At 39.8% G+C, this 25,884-nt stretch overlaps 1 protein-coding gene across 12 annotated transcripts in view; it reads right to left on the bottom strand.

The window, feature by feature from the left end:
• SHANK2 (SH3 and multiple ankyrin repeat domains 2) overlaps positions 1–25,884 on the bottom strand; it is a 276,108-nt gene that overhangs the window by 36,000 nt on the left and 214,224 nt on the right. For all 12 annotated transcript variants that reach the window (XM_086894900.1, XM_086894897.1, XM_086894895.1 and 9 more), the window contains one exon: positions 1,385–1,520. In XM_086894900.1, the coding sequence (XP_086751026.1) occupies positions 1,385–1,520 (136 nt within the window). The remainder of the gene's footprint in view (positions 1–1,384; positions 1,521–25,884) is intronic.

The following is a 25,884-nucleotide window of genomic DNA, read 5'->3' as shown; positions in this document are numbered from 1 at the left end:
ATTAAATTAATCTTTGGAGGAACTGTTCAATCTGAGAAATACAGGAAAGAACATTCAAATGTATCTGAATTGTTAAGGTGACTCTAAGGGAAATGAGTGATCCTCAGAATATATAAGGTCTTAAAATATCAAGGCAATAATCTAGCACAGAAACTACAATCTGTGCTTTAGTATCCTGATAACAAATATTTCTGGTGGTCAGAAAAAATAATCTCATTCCAATCCCTCTGCCATGCTCAGGTTTCTCCAAGTCCCATCCATCCTGGCCCTGGAAACTTCCAGGGATGGGGCAGCCACAGCTTCTCTGGGCAACCTGTGCCAGGCCTCACCACCCCCACAGTAAAGAATTTTCCATTAATATTTAGTCTAAACCTTCTGCCTTTCAGTTTTAAAGCACTGACCCTTGTTCTGTCACTACATTTAAGGTTAATATGACACATACCAAAAGGCAGAGGCAAAAAAGTTTGTTTAAAATGTGTGAACAGCAATTCCATCAAGCCAAAAATAATGCAGGACCATGCTGGGACATGATTTAGTTTAATACAGCCTTTCCCCTCCACCCCACAAGCTAGTCTCACTCCTTTTGTTATGAATGATGATGATGATGATGATGATGATGATGATGATGATGATGATGATGATGATGATGAAACAGTGGAGGTGAAAAACACTTCCAGCACAAGCTTTCGTTTCATAGAGCAGGAGGGAGTCCTGGAGTGCCAGCTCCTCACCTGCTCTTCTCTTATGTTGAAGAGCCAGGTGTGTGTGAGCAATAACTCCCAGGACTGTGGAAGGAACAGGAACTTTCAGCAATGTGCTGCTGCTTTATGGAACACCAGTGAGCAGCAGCAACCCTTCCTGCTTAATAATAATTATGAGGGCCTAATAACTTGCCAGCATAGCTGGTAAACCAAACTCAGGGACATCTAAGGTGAAGTGTAAATTCCGGTTTTGTTTCCTATTTTTTTTAGGGATGAAGTTTTTGTGGTGGCTTTTTGAATGGGTGGGTGAGAAACACACTGCTGAAATAACCCCATCTCATGTACATTTGATATTAACAAAAGATCATCGGTTCTTAGTGTTTTTTCCCTCTCACTACTGCAAGAAATTTTACTACAAGATCCTCAAGCATATATATCTGTGAAAAATCCCAGAAGATGAACTTTAACAGCAAGCATGACGAGAGAATATTGCTCTTTTGGCCACATGTTAATGTCTAACCCAACAGAACTAAATCACTCCAAATTAAACAAGAACAGGGCATTTCAAATTTTAGAAGCAAAGTCTAATAAATCAGGATTTAGAAAACAGCAATTTCATGCCCATACTTGGTTTTCTGTGAAGGAAGAGCAGGAGAGTCCATTAGGCAGAGAGAAAAATGTACCTTTCTTTCTTGCTGTGTCATCTGGATCAAGATTCCTGGTTACTGTGACAACCTTCAGCACGAGGTGATTGCCCCCTTGTCGAATCATGTTCACCACCTGCCTGTGGCCAACTTTCACTACATTCTCATTATTAACCTGCACAGAAAGGAAGGAGTCTTTTAGACCAAAATGCAGAAAATTTTTTTTTAATAATTTTTATAAACATAATGTGGAAGGAACAGGTAGAAACAGAATTTCTAGTTATTGCCTTTTAATGAAAACATGTATTTAAGGAACAGTGCATAGCTGACATGATGACCAGAAAACAAAGCTACTCCTTTGGGAAATGCACATCTAGATAAGTTCAACCAAATTCTGCCCTTTACATATTTTATTTATAGCAATTAGAGTTTTCCTTCAGCAAGTTTCTGGAAGAATCTCCTGTCCTGGAAGCAAAGGCAACAGGGACATAAAAGGCCCAAAGAAGGTCCATAGGAAAAGGAGAGTTAAATACATGAAGCCCTAAGCAGCTACTATGGTCATGCCAATTAAACTTCAAACTGCACTGCAACACTCAGCTTAAGGGGAAAAAAATAAAAATAATAATTAAAAAAAAAAAAAGTACTCTCTCAGTAATTCCTAGTGCTAAATCATCCTTTTTGCTGGATACGTCATTCCATGATATCAATTAATAGACATAGAAGAAAGCAGAGGCATAAAAACTGTAAACAAGCATGGCTAAAAGTAATTTATTTATTTATTCAATCTATAAGGAGTCACTGAAAGTTATCTGAAATTTGAATGATGACAACATGTAAGACTGAAGTGCTGCCTGTGCTATTTGAACATAAAAGATACTGAGGAATGGAGGAAGAGCTGCTGCCAGGATACATGCTGGGAAGTTGATCTCTCTCCAAAATTCCACTGACTCAGTAATATTTCACTGAGATCACTCAAATGCCTTCCAAAATGAACAGTCATTTTCAAAGTAAGTGTTTTTAGCCTTCTCTATTTATTCTGACAGGCTGGGCATCTCACACTCGAAAGGATTTACAGTTTAGAGCAGATTCTCTCATTAAATATTATTGCCGTTTAGCAGAACAAACTGCACAGGCCGCCCCACTCCAACTTGAAATAATTTTTCCATCCATTGTCCGGAAGGAAAACCTTTCCTTTTTTTAGGCTTCAGCCAAGCCAAAATGCATGTTAATGAACCAGTGAATTGGTAAACCATCTTTTCAATACAGTGCTGCAGTTGGGAGCCTACGGGACAAGCTGTGTGCTCTGTGTCTGAGCTCAAGGTGCTTTTGGAGATGCTTTTTTGGTTCCATGTATTGTGACGTAGGTGGAACACATGCTGAACATCCAGACCTGTTGAGAAGGCAAAGACGAAGTTCTCTCATTCTGTAGGTGGAGGGTATAAAAGAATATTGATTTAAATAGGACTCTTGCTGGTTTGCTTTATTTTACACCTCCTTAGCATCTGGTATTTAATTCCAAGAGATATTTATTTAGCTGGACCAATGGCATCTAAATTTAATCTGTCTAAAATACTGAAGCAAACAGCATTATCCATTTACTTCTGAATTCCTTCCAGTATAAAAGCCTCAAACAGGTAATTCTTTTCCACGGGAAAAAAAAAAAATAGTAATTAAGAATTATGGAATGTATCCACTCTATTTTTACTGGAATTAAATTTCAAGCTTGGAAGCCAGTAAGGATTACAATGTAATCCCTAATGCTGTCAAAAAATAGAGCCCTCCAAATAAATCAAAAGTCAATATTAATCAAACACATGTACACTTCACTAGTGTAAAGTGATAAATGTGTAATATGATAAACAGCTTATGCAGCATCCCATCTGTTCCCATCGTTCTGTGCAATGATATTTAACATTTAGAGCAGGAGCAAATATATACAACACATTTTTTTTAAAGCTGCCTCAGGAACAGAACCTGTAAATGACTGTTTATAGCAGCTTTGTTGAAAAGTCACAGTTACAAAAGCTGGGACCAAAAAGATTTATCTGAAAATAAATAAAATAAAAATATTGATAGGAGAGCTGGAGGTTATTTAACACAGAGTCTTACGGAAATACTAGAGAACAAAAGAATCATGAAATCAGCAGAGCAGAACCTCATCTTCACAGTCTTTAGCACCTCAGGGGGTAAAACTGGAGTATGATTACAAAGCAGTAACTTGGGAATTGTCAATAGCTTATAAGGATTTCAGTGACATTATTTCTTTTACCCTTCTTCAATATTTCATCCAGAAGCCAAATGACTGCAGGAAGGGTTGATAAGCAGTAAGAAACCAGAGTTCAAGCAGGTTTGTCTACAGTTTTAGTTTAGTTCAGCAAAACTTTTCCAGGTGTGAATAATTTGAGGAAAATCTCTCTCAACTTCCACTTGGCAGGGAGGAGTTTGTAAACCAGTAAAACGGGTATCTATTCCATCTGTGCCAATTAATTTCATAATCACCTGTGTTCTCTCTATTAAATGTAATCCCACTCTTTAAAACACTCAAAAACTACTTTTTCTTTTAGTGGCTAAGTGTTTGGAAGTGAGGTCTAGAAACAAAGAGTAAAGTTGTTTTGCAGGCACAAATTTGTGTCTTTCCCTCTTCTTCAACCCAATCTTTCTGCATTTTCTGCAATCTTTCACTGCAAAACCTGAGGTTCTTATTTTCCTTCTTCTATTCCACAAAATGTTCCTGCACCAAGCTTTTTCTCCCATATCCTTCATAAATAAGTGAGGATAATAGACACAGACATGTGAGGAAGCTGTGTCTATGCTACATCAATGAAATCTGGTCATCCAATAAACCAAATGCAAGGAAAACTGTCCCTTGTGACAGCCCACAGTTTCAACAACTCTCCTCTATTCACTCTGGCCTCTAGGGAAAAGCCTCAGATTTCTGTATTTTTTAAAATCATCCTTTATTATCATCTGGTTACTGGGCACTGGGATGGAAATTACTTAGAGAGAATTAATTTATGAAGTAATATGATCTCATAGACTCAACGTCTTTAAAAATAGTCTAGAGGCTAGATAAAAGCATTTTTTTCCTGAAATGCACAGTTATGCAATAGGTTGAAAAATAATATAATATTATATAATATAAGATAATACAATATAATATAATACAATAGTAAAATAACCTGCACATTGTAAGCTGGCAGATGCATGAGCTGAACACATTCATCAGAGCAGCCTTCCTGCAGGAAGGTGCAAAAGAAAAAAAAACAAAAACCAATACCAGAGAAAGAGACCTTTGCAGAGTTTGTTCTATTATTTAAAAAAATAAAAATTAAAAAAATCTTGATTTCTTCAGTGCATCATCCTAATCCTTCCATTACCAAAACATTCCCTCAGTAGAAAAGGCAGTCAATCATTTTTAACAGTAATTAAGTAGCCAGAACTCCATCATTACGCTTGGAATGCCCATTGGTGGAATGGTTGGAGGTGAGAATGCACAACCTCCTAGAAGAAGCTTCTCAGAAGCTCTTCCTTACCCACTGAACTACTTGAAAAAAGCCCCAACAAACCCCCAAACCTGTTACACACACTTACAACCCCCTGCCTACACATTTTTTAAAATTCACCCTTTTTGATAAATATTTCTCACACACAAACCAAATCACAATTTGTAGCAGCAAAAATAAATAGCCCACAAGTGATTTTGCAGGCTCAAATGATGCTTCTGCATTTCAAGTAACCACAGAGTTGTTCACATGGCATTGCCTGTCAGCAGTCAGTAAGAGTTTCCCATCTGGAGACTAAAATGTGAGCAGAAGAAAGACACAGTGACCCAGACACTTTTGGGGAAGTTTTTTGCACTCTCAGTAAACCCACAGTGCCAACCCAGGGGTCACTTACTGAAAACCAGCAACAGGCTGTTCTGTGTGTGGCCATTCTGGGGTGGGCTGGAGTAGCATTTAACACAAACCCAGATTTGTCCCAGATTTGCACCTGACAAGCATATTTAGTGTCAAAAATCCTATTATTTTAACCACTAAATACATTCTAAAAGCTGGATTTAACAGGCTCATGGACAGCACAAGGGTACATAGTGAATCCAGAAAGGCTTCTGTGAAAGTAAATTTGAACAAATTCTGTTGGCAACATACTTCTCCCTGAGCATCCCAGGAAACACCTGAATGCAAAAATGACCACATATCCAAATGAGGAGGTAAGTTAAGAAGGTCCAAGAGCAAAAGATGCTTTGGTGTAATGACATTTTATGTGCTTACAAAATGCATTTCACCACAAATGATAGCAAGATTCACTGTCTCAAAAAGCTAGCACATGACTTTAACCTGTGTCTGAGATTAAAACAGAAAGTAATGATATAATATATAAAGAGTCCCATAATGGAAATTCATTTATGAATTTGTCTCTGCAAACCAAATTACTCCCATCACACCACAGAAGCTTAAACAGACAGAAGCAAATGCTTTCTGTCTACCAGGCTCCAATTACCCATTTTTTTTCAACAGTGTGAAACAGGCCTTGAACAGTCTCTGGAAAATTTCTGAAGATTTTCTAATACAAATGGGAAGTTTGTTTACATTCTGATCTCCCACACAAACATCACTGATTCTCACTGGTGTTTGACCATATCCCTTTTAATCTCCTTTGGTGTAAAAGATGCTTCAGAGGCTTCATGTACTCTGTTGATCTAAGAGGTGCTATTAAAAGAAAAAAAAATAGTTTCACAGAAGCAGAGATACAAGGATGTGGAAATTCCAGCTGACAATCTTGCACTGATGATGCTTTTGCAGTAACCACTTGCTCACAGATTTGCATGCCCTGGTGGCCTTACTGCATGGGATGTAAATTCAGTGAGCATGGGATTGGACTAGGTGATCAAAAGAGGCAACTTCCTACCTGAATTCTGTAATTTACGGCATTTCTCCAGAAGAAGAAATATTATAAGGAAGTATTTGACAGCCTTTCAGAAAAAACGTACATACGAATTAAGGGCAAAACATTAAAATCATTTGTAACCTTGCTATAGTATAAATTTCTTGGCATAAACTCAAATATTGGGGGCACACAAACAAGATAAAGATGCCTAAAGAAAACACTCTGTGGAGAGTGTCCTGAGGTTTTGGATTCCATCCTGCCACCACATTTCCCCATTTGCATATGGGGAATGTGCCTTTCCTGCTGCAGCTCTCTTGGCAAAAGGAGATGTTATTGCCTGGTGCTTGCTCTGGGCAAGGGCAGAAGGACAGGCTGGAGCCTGGTAAAACCTGGAATCTGCAGTGCTGCTCCAGCCAGGCAAAGACTTTTCCCTGGGCTGACTCAGCAGTGGCAAAAGCACTGTCTTGTGGATGTGGTCTCTGCCTGGAGACAGCAGAGCTGTTGAGGAAGGGCTCAGCCGGCAGCGCTTCATCCCCCTGAGTTGCTCCGAAGCTTCAGCTGCGCTCAGGAATATCTATTTCTGAGAGAGGCACTGGAAGGAAGAGGCATCTCAGATCATAAACTCCAGACTCCTTGGTTGTCATGGCAACTGCATCACAAAATTTGTTTCTTAACATTTAGCCAAGCTCCATCTTGGAACTTCTCAGATTTCTCATTTCTGCTATTCCTGTTAGGCCCAGAACCTCTGAGAGAACTGGTATTTTTTCTAATTTCTGTCCTAGGTGTAAAAAGTTTATATACATATATATTTTTTTTTCCTGTGTCAAACTACCAAAAGACTAAATAGTCTTTATTTTCCCCTTACTTTCCCAGCATTCTACAAACATACCATGTGGGAGTAATGTCCTGCTTTGGTTAAACACGTTTTAATAATATGACAAAGTTGAAAACCTGAACGGAGCATAGCATCTGCAGCATCTCCTGCGAAGACCCTTTTAATTTTTTTTTAATGTGTCTAACTTTAGTCAAACTAGCCTTTAAAGATGGTCATACATTCATCTGTGTTTCACCCAGCTAAGACTGGCCCCATGCCAGTGTCTGACCTCCCTCAAGGGAAATGCACAACTTGTTTTCTTCTAGTAAGTGCAAACTCCCTGGATTAGTTTGGGATCAAAGCTGACACCCCAAAATAGCAGCAGGGTTAAAGGCTGCTTTTTATCTCTTACCCATGTCCTGATTTCAAAGGCAGAACGATGTTAAATTAGCCCTCTCATCTAAAATTTTGCATTTTGCACACTTGTATCTAACCTGAAAGCTGTTGTAAGTAAGTGACTTCCATCCTCATGACACTACACAGAGCATTTAAACATCACTCAATTACTTGGACCCTGTCCTATTAAAAATAATGGCCTCCATTAATTAGTACCTGGTCCTATTTTGAATCCTTTGGTTTAAGTCACATTTCACTGGAGAGGTTCAATTAACTTTATTGCATTTGATTGAACTGCAGTGTTCTGCAATCAATTAAGTGGCACTTAAGATGAATTTGTCTGATGTCTGCCAGGTGCAAGAGGTGGCAGCTTCTCATGTTTTAACTTCTCTTAGGAAAAATATCCAATGAACTGTGCACATCTGTTTAGCTTATTTTTTCCTTAAAATAAACTCACTGAAGATAAGCCAATAACTAATTTTTTCCCACATTCCAATGCTCAAAAACATATGGACTAGTTTAAAATTCAGTGAATTTAAAATGAAGTTTGAAGTGCAACAGAGAGTACCTTAACATTACTCATCTTGTGAACATGCCTCTTATATGGAATTTGTTCTCATAGCCTATAAATTATGGTACAGAGAAAGCACCAAAAATAGGGTATCAAAAATAGCAAACTAGAGGTCACCCATATAGTAAAGAAACATTTCTAGCACGTCTGCCCTTCACAGATGAAAGCATGCATGAAAATGTAGAATTGCTTAACCACTGCATGCAGAGCTGCTTCCACCTCAATCCCCTGGCATGTCCACAGTCATCCTCCTCTGCTGGGGATTGCTCTGAGGTGGGGAAAAAAAGGGGAAGGGGAAGGGGAAGGGAAAGGGGAAGGGGAAGGGGAAGGGGAAGGGGAAGGGGAAAGGGAAGGGGAAGGGGAAGGGGAAGGGGAAGGGGAAGGGGAAGGGGAAGGGGAAGGGGAAGGGGAAGGGGAAGGGGAAGGGGAAGGGGAAGGGGAGGAGAGGTTCAGAGAGGAGAGGAGAGGTTCGGAGAGGTTCAGAGAGGAGAGGTGAGGAGAGGTTCGGAGAGGAGAGAAAAAAGAAAAAAACAAAAACAAAAACAACAACAACAAAAAAACCCCAAAAACAAAAAAAAAAGGAAAAAGGAAAAAGAAAAAAGGAAAACGGAAAAAGAAAAAAGGAAAAAGGAAAAAAGGAAAAAGAAAGAAAAAAGAAAAAAGAAAAAAGAAAAAAGAAAAAAGAAAAAAGAAAAAAGAAAAAAAGAAAAAAGAAAAAAGAAAAAAGAAAAAAGAGAAACCAGAGCTGCTCATTCAAGTAGTGGGAAAACAAACTCATCCCTCCATGCTCCTCTGCTAGCCAGTCACCCACATCCCAGTTTGCTGCTCCCTCAGTGGAGTCACTGATGCTTTGTAAAGCCCTTCTGATAAATTGACTCCAGATGAGGGAAAAAAATAATTAAAAATTAAAAGGATAATTTTGCTCTGGATCATAGACTGTCACTGTGATTTGAGTGCTGGGCCAGCTCTGGGCAGCACAGTGGGTGGAGCTGGTCTGTTCTGCTGATGAGTTTTGGACAGGCCTCCTTTTGGCAGCCCTGTGTAACCATCAGCTCCTGTTGTGTCCAATAGCTCCTCTGGACAACTCCTCCAGGGCAGCACAAAGAATAGGATCCCCTTTGGGCAGAGTGCATTTCCAAGCCAGGCCTATCCCTGGAGCCAGCTCCAGCTTCCTCCTGTGCTGCTGTGTGGGACAGGAACGGGGAGCAGAGGCAGCTGAGGCAGCATTCCCATTCCCACTGTGCCCTTGGAACAGCACCCACCTGCACACCCTGCCCCCCTAAGGGATGAATGGCTTCAGACACCAGTTAAACAATTCCCAACCCAACACTGGAGGAAAACAGAAGGCTGTGTTCCACCCTAAAAATATCATATTTTTTTCAAATGGGGAGTTGAAGTGCTATTATGCAAGCACTGGGAGGACAATGGATCTTTATTTGAATTCTGAATGAACCACTTGATAAGTATTTACAGGAGGTAGAAGCTCGCAGGCTGAGCCCTTCTATTTTTAAAGCTGTGCATACCTACACTAAAGGCCACTAGGCAGAGAATTCTAAAATATGGATCAAAATATAGGTCTCTTTATGAGCATTAATAATACAGCCCAATATTAATTTACATTAGGTAAGCACCCATTAAATCAGGCAACACAATTTAAAATCAACCCTGTACATGGAATATAAACTGCCTGGTTCTGTACATTTCAATGATTTTCTGTTAAAACCTTCCCAGAGATTACACAGATATATTGACAGAAAGTGTTGTCATCATGTGTTGATAATCTATATTTCCTCCTCCCACATACAGTCACTTTCCAGAAAATGCATCTGTTCTAAGAACAATATTAAAAAAAAAAAAAAGTATTGCTCATGCTTCCCTCTTTATGTAGAAAAGCCTAATCTTAGACCAGATGGAGGTAATTCTTTCTTAAAGCCATGTTAGTTTTAACAAGGCTGCCTTAAACTTGGAATCCCTTGAAAGTTTAATTTGGAGGCCATGGGAATGAGGACTGAAGTCTAGGCCTGAGGAATGTCTAAGCACATGCAGAATAATTAAATTCACATAAAAAATGTTTTCTGTGTTAGATCAAAATGAAGAAATACCCATCAGTCAGCTGGAGATGTGTGAGTGTCCTATTTTAATTTAGAAAATGACTGATTGCTCTAGCCATACTGCAGCTTTTGTGCGTGTTTCATGCTTCCCAAATTGAAGATAAACCCCAAAAAGAGATACCAGTGATGGAGTCATTGCACAGCATAGTTACAAACATGGAAATATTTAGTTTAAAACAACCTCAAGAGAGCATCCAAATCTACAGATATGAGCCACAAATACCCTGTTACACAACATTAACTCAACAAAAGCAACCAAAGACTTTTGCAGCTCTTTTTAAAGAAAAAAAACTTGTTTATAAGAGCAACTTCATTAATTCATAATGAGGCTTTTTGTTACCACTTCAAAGAAGCGACGTTCTAATTGACTTACTCTCCACACAGAATAACCACTTTTTTTCATCTCAAGCAAGAGTATAAGTGCAAAAAGCTCCTCTGTTACGAAGGAATGATTTATTTTGGTGAGTGAAGAAGCATCAGAGAAGGATAATGGCAGATTCCTCAGAGCATTTTGTCACAGCGAATAAGAATCACTAACAAACCTTTCATTAGGTTTGATTTTATTTGTAAATAGTTTGGAAATAAAAATCTATTTTGGGATGATCTGGTGACTCACAGAGCACGAGGCAATTTCCTGGCCTTTAAAGAGGCTCCACCTTGGCTACAGAGAGTGCCAGTCCTGAGGGAACACCCTCCCAGCCAAAGGCAGAACCAGTGGAGCAAGGCTGTCCTTTCTGCACTGCTCCCAGGCCGAGGATGCTGCAGCCTCTCCTTCTGAGACATTTGCTCCACAGTCTGATTCGGTATCCAAACAAAGCTTTGGAAACACTTTTGGAGACACTTCCTGCCTTCTAGTGGCCAGAAGGAAGCCAAACCTGCCGCCTCCTTCCTTTCAGCACCCGGAGTCAGCTGGGTGATGCCGGGGGTGAATCAGTGCAGTTCCACACTGACATTTCAGGAACACTCTGAAGAGCTGCACACCCTCGTGCCAGCACAGCAGCTCAGCAGAAGAGCCTTGTGGAGATAAGCATGCCCCAAACCTGAGCACAGGCACCAAAGAGAGGGAGACAAACAAAGCACGAATGATAAACAAAGCCCAAGCAACGAGAACATAAGGGGATTTTCAATCAGTAAGCTGCAGCTCCATTTGTACCAAGAGTAATTTTAGAATCACTAGAAAAGATCAAGCAAGTCTGAAATTACAATTTTGCACACTTGTTCTTCTGCCACCCAAATTTCATCTGCAAACCCCCACTGAGTCAGGGCTATGCTAAGTATTTTGGAATGTGAACTAAATCTTAAGCACACAAGGAAAGATCAGAAAAGGAACTTTGTTAAGACGAACAGAAAGAGATGGTGCTGCCCCACAGTGAAGGGCAGAAATGCTATGTGCTTCCAAAATTAAGAAAGGGAAACTTCAATTTAAACACAAGATATTATGCAAATCCCTTATAATTCAAATTAAATTTGTATCTGGGTGCTGTAAAATGGAGTTTAAATGTTAATCAAGCTCTTAGGCAAAGGTTTAAAACTAGGAGGTACTGTGGAAAGAGCTAATATTTCCCAGGAAATTGGAATTGCTAAAAGCTGTGTTAGGGTGACTTAGATACTGCCCTTGATGGACAGGTTCAGGGAGACTCAGGAGCTCAAATTCCCAAGGTGCTCAGCAACCTTCATCCCCCTGCACAGGAGATAAAACCACCCAAAGTATTGTAATGACTCCTGTGAGCACCAATGTGCCAAAACTTCATCCTAAATCCCCATCCTGGGAAGGGCCAGGGACAGCAATGCAGATGAAATGGCACCCACCTCATCCTGAGGTGAGCCCCTCCTGAGCACTGACCCTCTGCTGGGCTACTAAATCCTGCTTGGCCAGCACCTCCAAGGGCACTCCCACAGCAGGATTTGGGAAGCAGCAAGGCCTGGGGACCATTTCCAGGGACTGGATGAGAGCAGCTGCCTTGCTTTGGAGCCTGACTCCATCTGTGTGACAGCACATTGCTCCCTGCCAGCGGCCACACATCCCAGAGAATGTGGAATACTTGAATTTCCCAGCCTATGGGCTTCAGATAAACCTGAGAACAAGAACTTTGCATTTAGCCAAACACACACCAGGTAACCCTGCAGGAGGTTACCAATTTCATTTCATAGCTAGCAGGAACAATTCCTTTAGTGCCACGTTGCTCACATAGCTTTCCCACCTCACATTGAGACAGAACTGTGAGAAGGAGGCCCAGTCACAGCTCCAATGTATAAATTTTAGATGACTTTAAGGTAGTGATTGATTCTACTTGAGTGCCATCCTCTTTTTTATTCCAGCCTCTGAGCTCTTTGCCTAATTGCCCAAATTGCAGTAGCATCACATCTGATTTCTCTCCAAAAACCTTGACCTAAATCAGCTTTGTCCCAGTTACTGGCATTGACAAGTCTGGCAATGGTAAAGGGACAATTTCAGTGCATCCTAATATGCTTTTTATTGATTTCCAGGTGGGTTTTTTCTAGACTACAAGGAAGACAGCCATGAAAGACATGATTTAGATTCTGATGTCTGACTGAGGCAACATAAAAGCTTTAGCTCTAGGAAACGTTGTAAAAAGCAACCTCAGTGTGTGCTAATCACTCCTACTACTGTGTCCCCCAAATCCTGCCCAGGCAGCACTGCTGGAATTGCAAAAATCCAGGGCAGAATATCTTCTGCCACCGGCTTTGATTGCTGCATGACTGTCAGCCTTCAGAGCATCCTCCTGCGGAATGCAAGGTATGCCTGATCCACAATCACAGCTCCTGAGAGTCTCTGAAATTAAAACTATTTTTAGCCACCCTAAATATATGCTGCCTGAAATAGTTAAGTGAGCCATTGTTGCTAATACATAGTTCCTTTCACACACATATATAATACATGCTTATCACCCAGAGCACATTCCTTACTGAGGGAGCACAATTTTGTCCAGAGGAATGGAGAAAAATGTAGGTGTGTGAACTAGAGGCACTAGAAATAACTCTGCTAAAAGGCACAGCAAAATGCTGGGGGGTTCTGAGGCAACACTTTAAAATCAAGTAAATAAATCCATCAGGCAGACAAAAAGATGCCATTAATTTGTCCTGATTTCTAAGTGGGGAAGAGCAGCTCTAATCTGACAGAGACTTTACCAACTCCATCAAATGGCCAATGTTGGTACAACAGGGAAGAGCTACTTAAATGGTCAGAGGACTGGGAAAATCGTTCCTTTAAGCACAAATTAACTCCAATTTAAACGTTTCCTCAGCAGAAAGCTTTAAAGCCACTTTGTTTATGTCTACATGGCAGTTCTTTCTCAGCATTCTTGCTCAGAAGGAAAGAGCTGGAAGTTTTATGCTCCTGGAGAGACTGAATCTCATTGTTTAATTCAGGAACTGGCTGCAACCAAAACTGGAAAAACTCATTTGTAAAATTCACTGGGATTTGTATGCCAAAGTTAGGGCAAATAATTTAGGTTTTCTGATTTTCTGTGCTATTCTTGTGGGCCTGATGGCTGTTTGTTTGGGAATTCCTGAACTCTGTGGACATTCTGGTCTAGCGTTATTTTTAAAGAGAAAATAAGAGAATGTGTCACAGAGTAGTACTCAGAAAATGAGGATATGGAAGAAAGTAGCAGCAACTCTCTGGGAAGTTTTCCTGCATCTATGGCATAGGCATGTGTAGGAAGTTGTGTGGATGCAACAACTCTAAAAACAGACATTTTGTCACTTTGGTTAGAGATCAAAGACCTAAAAAACAGGATGCAGCCTCCTCCAAGCATCAGATTCTCAAGTTACTATCTAATATATTTCCATCATTGCTGAAAAGTAAGTAATTTTATCATAAAATCACACAGCTCAGAATGATTTGGGCTGGAAGAGACCTTTAGAATGCAAGCCCCACTGCCATGGGCACGGACATCCTTCAGCAGGTTGAATTCCTTTCCATAAACCCAAACCTTAGGATAGAGGCAAATAAATGTCCCTGTTACACATAAAAAAACCCAAATTTCTTGAAACTTTAGATTTCTTGAAACAAAGCCAAGATTGAATCTTGTATTATTACCTATCTGCACCAAGATGAAACTGATAATAGCTCCAGAATAGGCAGGATCTTGGGGTTAGTTGCTTAGCAATTGAAACTTCTCTCTCAGAACCCGAAGGAGGCCTTAACAGCACCTTTTGTGATTATAACTTGAAGTTTTCCTTCTTGTCAGCGCAGTTGTGATGTTCCTAGCTACAAATCAATCACCTAAACCTTTACTTTATTTTGATAACACGACTCCTGCTATGCATGGGAAATATATTCCTGTCTGCCTGAATTCCAAGCTCTAAGAGTATTTCATCAGAGCCTTAATTGGGTACCATTAAAGTCTATTCCCACTGAGGGTGTCTCAGCTTTTGTGCACTGAGACACTTTACAAATTCTAAATCACCCTTACCAGGCAGGAAAATGACAAATACAAATCTTTCCCACCAACTTCAGTAAGTTGAATTAAATAATCAGGGAAACAGGGATGGAGCAAGAATTAGGATCAAATTCATCCTTTAACTATGGAAAAAGTTTCTGATAACATGAAGGAGTTAAGCCACTAACAAAGCAGAACTAGGACAGGGTCTGTTTTCTTCAGCCAGGAAGGCACATGCCCAAACAAGAGAAATTGATAAATTTCACAAGTGAAAAATAGAAAGGAAGGATGGGTTGCAGGTTGTGGTAAGAAATCAAGGTTGGTTTCTTCCAGCTGGAAAAGATGAAGTGATCTTTCACTCTTCAAACCAGTGTGGTCCAAGACATATATTTTATGTTTTTACTTCTTGCTTTTCCTTCTAAGCAGAAAATGCAGTATAATTTTTAATTTTTTATTAAAGTCTGGAGTACTGAACTCATCACAGCTCCAACAAAAACATTAGCAAAATCCTCTTAAATATTTCTGTTGGGAAATCCTAATTATGAACTGTGGCTTCAAATGCCTTCTTTGCTCCTGTTTTTGCTTTCCCTGGAAAAGTGACATTCATTTTGCCTCGGAGCCTGTGCTGCTTTTATATTTTCCTCTTCATGCCTTTGAAAATGAGGACCCCCTCTTTACAAAGCCCATGGGCAGCCTCTCACTCCCTGCTACTGCAGCATCCCCACCTTGGGTTAATGAAGATGCCCTCACTTAACTATGCATAACTGGATGCATTTTTTTTTTTTTTGCCTCACCCCGGGGTTATCACATAATTTATCAAGAAGAGATGAAGAATTTTGTTTGACATAGCTGCAGCTCATCTGGAAGGTTGCAGGAGATGTAATGTGGCCGAAAGCGATGATTTCATCCCGCGCCGTAACAGTCGGCAAGAAGCAGCAAACAACAAAAAACCCTCACTGTGAATTATATAGGTGCAGAACTTCCACTGTAAAAGCTGGATTTGTTAAAATCTTCCTAGATAATACTTAGTCACAGAAAGAATAAACTCTGGTTACTTATTTCCTTCCCTTTGTCATGCAGCAAGACACAGATTAAAAAGACAGACACAGGGAAGTCAGGGACTTTGAGGGTTTGCCAGTATTTTGATTAGTGACCAAAGTGAGTGAACTGCACTTTGTCTTGTCTTTTATGTAAGAATAAGGATGAGTCATGCAAGACTAAAATAAACACCTTCTTAGAGGCAGCCTTGCTAATAATAGCTGCTACATCTTTAGTCCTCCCCACTTGAAATTACTCTATTACAAAGCAGTAGTATGGAGCAGAGCACGCTCAGGGATGAATTCTACCTCTGCTGCTTGCATCTTCCTGATCTGACAGTATCAAAACAGACAATTCACAGCAGACGCTTGCTCTGGGTTTGTGTGGCACAGTTTGGCAGCAGGGAGGGCTGTGGGGGTGGCTGCTGTGGGAAGCTTCTGGAAGATTCTGCCGGGTCTGATGGAGCCAATGCCAGGATGGACTTGATGCTGGCCATGGCCAAGCCCACCAGCAATAGTGGGAACATCTCAAGTGAGAAAATGTGAGAGAAAAAGTTCTTTAGGCCCTGCAGGTGAGGGGAGGAGGAGAGGCAGTAGGTGCTTCAGATGCCAGAGGCACTGTGTCCCTGCAGCCCATGGAGGTCCACAGGGAAGCAGAGATCTGCCTGCAGCCCGTGGAGGAGCCCATGCTGGAGCAGGGCGATGCCCAAGGGAGGCTGTGACCCCACAGGGAGCCTGCGCTGGAGCAGGGTCCTGTGTTTCTGCAGGAGACCCACACTGGAGTAATCTGTTCCTGAAGGACTCGCCCCATGGAAGGGACCCACGCTGAGGCAGTTTGGGAAGAACTGCAGCCCATGGGAAGGACTGATGTGGGAAAGTTCATGAAGGATTCTCTTACCCTCTCTGTAGCAGGGGAAGGGTGTGAGGAGTCCAGCCACTGAGGAGGAAGGAGAACCAATGACCACATGTGATGAACTGGCCATGGCCTCCAGTCCCCACCCAGTGTGACACTGAGGGGGAAAATCAGGAGGAACCTGAGCCCAGCAAGAAGGGAAGGGTGGAGGGTGAGGTGTTTTAAGACCTGTTTTATATTTCTCATTACCCCAACTTGAGCTGTTATAAATTAAATAAATTTTTCTCCAAATCAAGTCTGTTTTACCAGTGACAGTAGCTTGTGAGTGATCATTCTCTGTCTTTATCTCAGCCCAGGAGCCTTTTGGAATATTTTCTCTCCCTGAAACACTGGTACATCCGTGAACCTGCATGCCACTGAAACCAAAGGGAAGCTCAACTTCTGATTAGAGAACACGAATACTTCCTATTCCTAAAACATAAATCATGTCTGTGAACTATTCTGTACAAGAAGAAAATATTTTCAATGTATGCCTACCATAATAAACATATGAATTATATTTTGACACTTTGAGAAAACTATTAAAGTGTTACATGTCTTTCAGGTGTCATTGGGAAGGAAGGAGTTTAACCATCTCCAGTATTTTTAAACAGAAAATTCAAATAGCAGATATTTGTCAAGTGCAGAACATTACCCAGGGAACACCAGTCAAGGGAAAACTGCTTCTATAGCACAGCAAAGCTTGATAAACCCATGGAAAGGAAAACTTCCCTGAGATACAACTGGACCATGAGGAACTCTTCCCGCTTATCCCAACAGACAGGCTCTTTCTGCTTGAATGTGCCTCTGACAACTGCACTGGATTTATGTTTCCCTGGAATTAAACAGTTTTCAGGTGCACTCAAGCCCTCCAACCTCTCCAGAACAACAATCACCTCCTTTTCTTTCATCTGAGCAGTTAAAACAGCAGACAAACAATGAGCCTGATATATTGGTGGTTAACCTTCAAGACATTGTGGACAAGAATCAGTCACTTTTTCTGGGTTGGATCAGCCCTCTGTACAGAGAAGACTTATCCCAGTTAGAACCCACCTCTGCAGCAGAGCTGCTTTATTTCAGGATGGTCAGAACGATAATTTTTTAAAACACATTTTATAATTGTTCAAGGAGGGAGAGTAATTTTTAGAAAAAAAAGAGAATGCCCTGCAGGTTCAACACAACTGATCTTTCATTTACAAGCCTCAAACTGTCAGGTCACTGAATACTGTCCTTCAAAACTGACAACCAAGACTGGCTCCTATTAGAAAAACATTGTCATTAGCTTCTCCAAGACTTAAAAACCCCATTTAGCTTCTCATTTCCTCTGTGAAGTTCTTTTAATGATGTAGCCAAACTTGGAAACGCCAAACAACAGTAGACTCTTCTGTGGCTCTCACAGTCCTCTCACATTAGGAACATATGTCATTTGTGTTTTATCAGACACCAAAGGAAATTAATCTTGTTTCTTGGGCACTTCTGAATTATTTCTGGCAAAGAGAAGCCATTGAAATTAGAAAGTGAATAGTCCTGGCAGCAGGAGCAGTTTCTCTGTAGCCTTTATGCCATGCTTACCCTCTCCCCACATACAGAAAGTATTCCAAGTTTCTATATATTTATATAAAACTTTATTCTCCTAAGTTAATGAACTAAGTCAGTGCAGTAAATTATTATAAAATTTTTCACAATATAAGCTTGGATCAAATGGCAGTATTCCAGAGGAGCACTACCAGGTGTGCTGTCAGGGAGCTCTGCAGGCCTGCTGGCAGAAAGGCACCTGCATGGCAGAAGGGACTGGGGATAGTCTTCCTGGCCCTGCTTTCCCAAATGGCTCTCCCAGAACACCATATGTTTCTCACACTGTATCTCAGATAAATGCTTAAAGAGTTTATTAATTTCTCAAACCCAGATTTATGAGGGTCTGGACAGCTCAGACCTTTGTAAAGTAGGGAGGGAGAAGTAAGAGGCAGAAACAAAAGTGTGGGAAAGGGAGTTAATTTAAGATGTGTGCAGGGATGGTGGTGAGCATTTGGAATCAGCAGCAGCTCTGAATTCCTCCCTTTGGATACAGCATTCCAGGACTGTCTCATTCCATTGAAATAATTATCTGTACACAAATGATATTTTAAACACAGCTTCACTCTTGTGACACCAGCCACAACTTTGGAGGCTTTGCTTTGCTCAGACCTGCAGACTGCATTAGTCATAATATGAGCAACAGTGATCTTTAACATTTAAAGGAGCAAATCCATGGCCCACTAACATTTTTGGAGGGAAAAATTTCATAACACCCCATCAGCCAGAATAATCCATCAAGGCCTCTCCAGCTTACTTTCCTTTCTTTATTCTCTTGAGGCACCACTGTCAGCTTGCCATCCTGGGCACTTTTCTACTGCCACGACATGAGGCTGTGATGAATAATATTCATTCACTCCCTCCCTGGCTGTGGGGTCAGATTAATGTTGCATAGAACATCTAAGGAGAGATGAATGGGATCCTGGAAACATTTCCTTCAGGAACTGTGCTCAAATCCTGCTGCATTTGGAGGTGGAGCTTGAGAAGATCACCAAGCAAGTTGTCCAACAGAGGTGCAAGCAAGAGCTGAAAAATCCAGGAGGAATAAGCCATCAAGCCAAGAGCTTCCCCTGATGTACAGCCCCACATGGAGCACAGAAGGACCTGTAGTCTTCCTCATGCAAATGAATTGAAAGCTGCACTTCAGGAAAAAAACACTAATTTGTTGGAATGTAAGTAAAAATTCTATTGGTAGATGGAAGAGCAAAATTTGTAATGCAGATTTTTGCCTCCTTCTATTGTCATCTAAAATTTTGCTGGTGCTATTTGACCTCTTTTCCAGCTCTTCTCTGGAAGAACAGATGGAAATCAACTGAAAAACATGCAAAGGAACAGCAAAGTCTTATGTCCCTTTGAGAACAACAAATGGTAGAAATGGAAATATTTTCTTTCCTTAGCAATGATAATAGATCTTTCCTCAGATACACCCTTTTCTCCACAGTCCCTGTAACTGATAAAATGAAGAAGACATCTTCCATTTGAACATTTCCTAAATTTCCTTAATATTTTTGGCTTTATCACAAGCCCAGTGATAAAAAGCTCTAACATTTTACATTGAGGAAGGCACAGATGATCTATAATCCATTTTTAACCTCTATCTCTGCAGCATCTGGACAATTATTACCCATATTAGAAGCCTCTGGAGTCTAAGAACTAACAGAACATATATAATCCATGAAAAAAATAATAAAAATACTTATTCTCTGAAGTATTTTTCTGGAATTTTGTTAAGTCTGTGGCTCTGAAAGATGAAAAACATGTGAGAGATCATCCATTCCAGAAGAACATTTCAACGTGCTCAAGGGGGAGTGGCTTCAACCTGATACTGGGTTGGTTTAGATGGGATATTGGGAAGAAATCCATCCCTGTTAATTGGGAGGCCCTGGCACAGGTTGCCTAGAGAAGCTGTGGCTGCTCCTGTATCCCTGGAAGTGTCCAAGGCCAGGCTGGACTTCACTGATGTGAGTCTGTTGTGGATCCAGAAGGATTTATCAGCCTTTTCCTGCTTGTCCTGTTTATCCTGCATCACATGGAATCATCTGATCAAAACCTTCAGCTATTTCTGACCTGATTTTAATTGGTGATCTTCTCTCTGCCCTAATAAAGTGAATGATCCTTTCATCTGAAGCAGCAAGACAACTTCATAAATAACTCGGCCATAATGTCATCCCTACACTCCCTCTGCCTGTCATTATTAGACCCTTGTGATCCAACTTCTCTTCTAAATCTGGCCTCCACTTTTGAAAAAAACCCAAAAACAACAGAACCAAAACCTAGAAATTTTCTGCAAAAGGTTGAAAATTCTTTAAAGTTCAGTTGCCCAGACTTTGAAGCAGAAGAGACTAGAGAGGATATCAAAATTATTATTGATGCTGAGCTTCAAGCATATGTGTATTTTTTGAAAATCCAGCCCTTAAAATACACAGATAAGATACAAGATAAATAAGACATATATATAGATATACTTAATCTGTAAATTGTGGGCATAAAACTCAATTTATTTCCCAGAAACACAAAAGTGATTGGGAGGGCAAAAGTACAACAATCTCTTCCTACAGGAGCAATGAAAAGTTTTGAGGGACAAAGCACATTAAAAAAAATTAAGTCTGTTAATCCAATTAGTGTCTGCACAGAATACAAAAAACTGGATAGAAATACAGATATTCTAGACGTGACAGAGATCTGATTTTGACTGCAAACACATTAGGAGGAAATATGAATAAAAAAAACCACTGTTCAAGTGTTTCAAAGCAAGTTTTCAGATTACAAAATAACATGTATTTATTTTTACCCCATGTCTTGAATATTATCACGGACTTCGTTTCCCACTACAGCATATTTGACCTGTTAAACCCCACTTCAATTAGAAATTAATAACTACAGCTACCACAAAGCATGTCACATCCACTTGGCTACATCAACTTTCACCACAGGAAAGTGAAGGAGTCATTTACAACAGATTAAAAGCAGAATGAAGTCCCCGTGGTATTGACTTAGGAAATAACTGAAATAATTTCCAGCTTTGTTTCATCTTCTTCCAGAATATGACTTAATCTTCTTTGCAGATAAATCTCCATTTACCAAGCAGGAAACTTTTGAGACCAGGATTATGCAAAAAAGTTGCCACAAAAATTTTGATTTTCAAAAGAGTACAAGCGAGTCCAGACCTTCTTGTAAATCCAGAAAATGTCTAGGTGAGAACTTTTTTGATGGGAAGAACCCTGACCTATCTAAATGGCCAGTTACAGGTATGTGCATTTGACTATTACTGTTTTCAAATATCTGATACCTTCTTCAGTTCTGCAGTCAAGGAGCAAGGTCAGAAAAAGCATCAAGAGAATGTTTTTAGAGACAAATTCACTCAGACAATCAAGTCAGAAAATTAATTCATTTCACAATTTCTTGCAGTATACTAAGTAAATAATTTATTAGGTTGTTTGAAATTATTAGTATCTAGAAAAGAAAAATTATAATGAAATTATAATCAAAAGGGTTTTGTTCAGGTGTTTCTCAGATAATGAATTCTTAAAAATAAAAGTGACATAATCCAGTCTAGCTAGATTTACTTGGCCTGCAATGATACAGTAATGCTGCATTTACTAAACTCTGCTAGGGAAGGAACAAAAATTTGGAACTTTCCCATGTTGGTAAATAAAGTCAGAGATATTCTGCTTAATAAATTGACAGAAATGCAAATAACAGCAGGATTTGTACAAAGAAAACCCTCCTGTGCAAGCACCAAAATGTGAATTTTAAGCTTACTGAATACACAATAATTTCAGCATACAGACCTGAATTGTAATTATATTTTAAGTAAGAAAACTCACATACTTATCAATATGTTAGGTATTCATTAGAAGCTGATCATTCTCTTGTAAGCTGAAGTTTGTTAATTCTTTCTTTAACTAATCTAAAATTAATGAGTGACAGTAAGATAGAGTCAGTATGAGCTAAAAATAATCTAACAGTAAAAACTTAGGCAATGATTTATTTACCTTCATGCTGATTCAGGTGTGTGGAAAAATGTTGAATAAAGCAGCATTTTTGTGGGTCAGTAGCCAAACCAGTATGCAGCCAGTCAAATAGCCCTGGGTTCACTTTCAGCATGGAATTTTGCAGACTAATTGTATTTCAGCGGAGCAAAGAATCCAGCAGAGCAAAGAATCCTGTATTTTGATTATCCATTTTTACTGAGAAACAGAACAAGCTTGGCTGGCTCAACACTTCTTTGATAATTGTGTACCTATGTCTCTATTAAAAAAAACCCTCCAAATCTTGCCGAGTTTTATTTATATGATGTAAATCTATAGAATTCATATGTCTGCACCACAGAATCATGGAATGGCTTGGGTTGGAAGGGACCTTAAAGCTCAACTAATTCCCACCTATATTTATAATATATATTTGTATTCCAGGAGGATGATGGCAATATTCAGTAATTATTCTTTTCTCTATTAGCAGTCAGGAAAAAGTTAAAAGTAGTACTGAAAACAAATGCTAACTGCATGGCTGAAGCCATAAGCTACCAGCTATTAGCTACTGCTATCAGCAAAATAATCCCCTGCCGAATGCTGTTAATTAGAGCAAAGAGACCAAGCAGTAAAACCAGGGAAAAATGGAAGTGCTCATCTTTGTCGCAACACACCACAGTTTCTTTCAGTAGTGGTCAGAATCTAGGTCAGACACTGAAGCTCCCCACAATTTAGCATTTTCCAGGAAGAAGAAGAAGAAAATCCAGCAGCTGATTCCCCAAACCACAATGATTCCCCACTATCTCCTGGGAAACTATGACCCATGACCACAAGGATAAACACATCCGAGCTTCCTTTCAAATCCAACAATAGTTGATGGCATAGACCTCTGGCACCCTATGTGTGGGCCCCTCACATAAGCCAGATAGTTTCTTTGATAAAACATACTTTTAAAAGCTTACATTAATCAGAAAGTGTTATAAAAAGACTTGGAGAATCATGGAAGCATTTAGGGTGGAAAAGACCTCAAGATCATTGAGTCCAAATGTTAGCCTAGCACAGTTATGCTCTGTTTTCCTCAGAATGTGAAGTTCAGTCATTTTAGGTGTGTTGGTTTCCCCAGAAGAATCTCCCTAAGCCATTTTTCAATGCACTGGCCAAGAAAAAACTCAGTTTTCCACGCAAAAACTGCATCTGAGATAAGACAAGTCCAAGGGAGGAGCCACACCTGACATTGTCAACACACAAATGCTGAAAGCAGCAGATCTGAGAGAGAAAACAGGTCACTCAGCACAAGGGAAAGGGCAGCGTAAGAGACAGAATGCAAAAATACAGATGGTCATGAGTGAAAAATACTCAGAGAACCAATAAAAGCCGAAGGTTGCTCAGAGGACAAAGCAGAAATGCATAGACAGAGGCAGGAAAGCTCTAAAGTGACCCAGGAATTCAGCTGTGTTCAGCAGGCCCTGAACAGCAGAGCTGTGCTCTGCTGCTGCCCAAGGGTCAGCAGTGATCTGGCCACAAAGGTGTTGCTCAGATGTGAAAGAAAGTACAGAGTTATCAGGACAAAAATATTGCCAACACACAGAATTACTTGAAGAAAAAGACAAAAGACACATTCAATTTGCAGTGGGAAGCTGATTGCATCTTCCCAAGTGAGGATTCAATCCATATGACAAAGGCAAAATTGAATATTATTCTGTAACTGCAGAATGTGAATTATTTTAGAGATGTCAATAAAGAAAAGAGTAAACACCAGCAGAGAACATGTGTGTAAAAAAGAGACACTGAAATGGAGGGGATTCAAGCAGCGATAACATCTTTCATTATTGACATTGATTTTTTTTCCCTGAATATTATTGAATTAATATTGTTGGTCACAAAACATTGATCTTCAGAATGAAAGCAAAAAAAGCTTGAAGTCCGTGTGAAAGAGAAGGACACACAATATTGGTTTCTTGGACCCTGGTGTAATGAACACATTTCAAACTGCATTAATTTATTAAATGGAATAAATTAGATTTTTGCCAAGATTAAGGTCAAGGAAAAAAATACTAGTGAGCTGAAAAGCAGTGATTTAGTGATATTTTGGCAGGAACTCGGCTCTAACTTATAAAATCCAGATCTATAGAAAAACAACTAGCATATAGAATAGTGTGCCATAAATTTCAATTTGCATCACTATAGGTAAATTTGGGAAATGGTTTATAACAGCCTGTGCTGTCAATCCCTCCATCACCCATAGACATCTTTTCCCTTAGTTGATTCAAACAAGAACCTCTCTAAAAAGGCAAATCCAGACAGAATGACCAAAGCCATTTTAGTTTTTGAGGCGGGCAATCTATTTTAAGGACTGTGACTTTCTCTCCTAAATTTAATGACTCCTCTATTGATCATCTTAGTGGGATAGTTCTAGGAGAGTATATACTTAAAGTTTACTTACATAGAAATCCACAGGGTCTAAAGGGAAGGTGACCTCCTTTGAGGTCAGCTCTCCCAATGGTCTAAATTTAATATTCCATGCAAAGTGCCACAGATCACTGTATTTTTCCTTTCCCAAAGCTGCTGTATATAACATTCTTTTATCTGATGCCTAGAGCCTGGTAGATTCACTTAAACAGAGATCAGTCTAATAACAAAAGGCCTGATGCACAAAACCAGTTTCCAGCAGTAAATACGGATATGTTTACTCCAGATATATGGATTTTTCATCATATACCTATGAAGACTTAAATTTATCTTAATTTGTGCTGGAAGAAAACATAAAATAATCTAAGTACATTTTTTATGGAGTTCTCTTGCTCATTGGAGCTGGAAAGCACCATGGCAATATGATAAAATACTTGGGGTTCTATTTTCCTTCCCAAATTCCCTCTATACTAAAAGCAATTGGTATTCCTGTTGCTGGTACCATGGTATCTGTAAAACAGAATTCAGAGTATTTAATTTCACGTTGACGTGACTGTGTCTGATAACTGAAGGTTCTTTAATCCCCCAGAATATGTCAAATGCTTGAAAAACCATCTGATGTCTGGAACAAATGAAAAATATCCTGGTCTCCTTTCCTACCAAGCAATGAACTCCAGCTCTCTGGCAACAGCACTGCCAGATTCAACATTTCCCCCTGGTTCCCAAAGCTCCCCATCTGCAGAGCTTGCTCTCATTCAGGAGTGTTGGGCTTTTAGGAGGGAATCATTGGGAATTCCTTAAAATCAAAGATAAAAATGCCACAGAACATCAGTGAGCACTTCAACTCCTCTGCTGTAATCACAGAACAGTTCACATAAATTTCATTATCTTTACTACTCCTGAAATCACCAAACTGTCTGAAGAGCACTTATAATATAATTTAAGAAAGGGAGACATAGCAATCACTCTCTCATGGCGAACATGTCGTCTTTTTTAGAGTTATTTTTCACCTCAGAAAAGGAGAGTCCTTCAGCACAACATACATTTCAGCTGCACTCCATGACCCTGATGGGTCCCATCCAATTTAGTATATATTCTATGATTCTGGGTTTTGTAGTAAAATAATTTTTATTTTGCTTCAGTAAAGTTATAGAGATACAAGCCATTAAAAAAACTCAGTAAAAATGGAGCTGTGAAGCCCCACTATCCATCCCAGCCACTTTTTCTTAAGAAAGAGCACTCAGCCTTCCAATTCCTAGCAATATCAGGAAATAAAATTTCTTTTCTAGAAGTATTCAATAAAAATATTCCTTCACCTCCACTATTTATTGATTAAAATTCCTGCTGCTGTTTATTTTTTTCCAGTCCAGTATTGCTACCTCATACTCAGCTGCTGCCCTGACTGGCTTATCCAGGGGTTACTCCTCTGCTGCAGGACTTTTGCCTGGACCAAGCCACAGGAACCCATCAAGG

The sequence above is a fragment of the Cyanistes caeruleus genome, chromosome 6 (genome assembly GCF_971803275.1).
Source record: "Cyanistes caeruleus chromosome 6, bCyaCae1.hap1.1, whole genome shotgun sequence".
Lineage (NCBI taxonomy): Eukaryota > Metazoa > Chordata > Aves > Passeriformes > Paridae > Cyanistes > Cyanistes caeruleus.
This window is presented reverse-complemented; position numbering and strand designations above follow the sequence as displayed.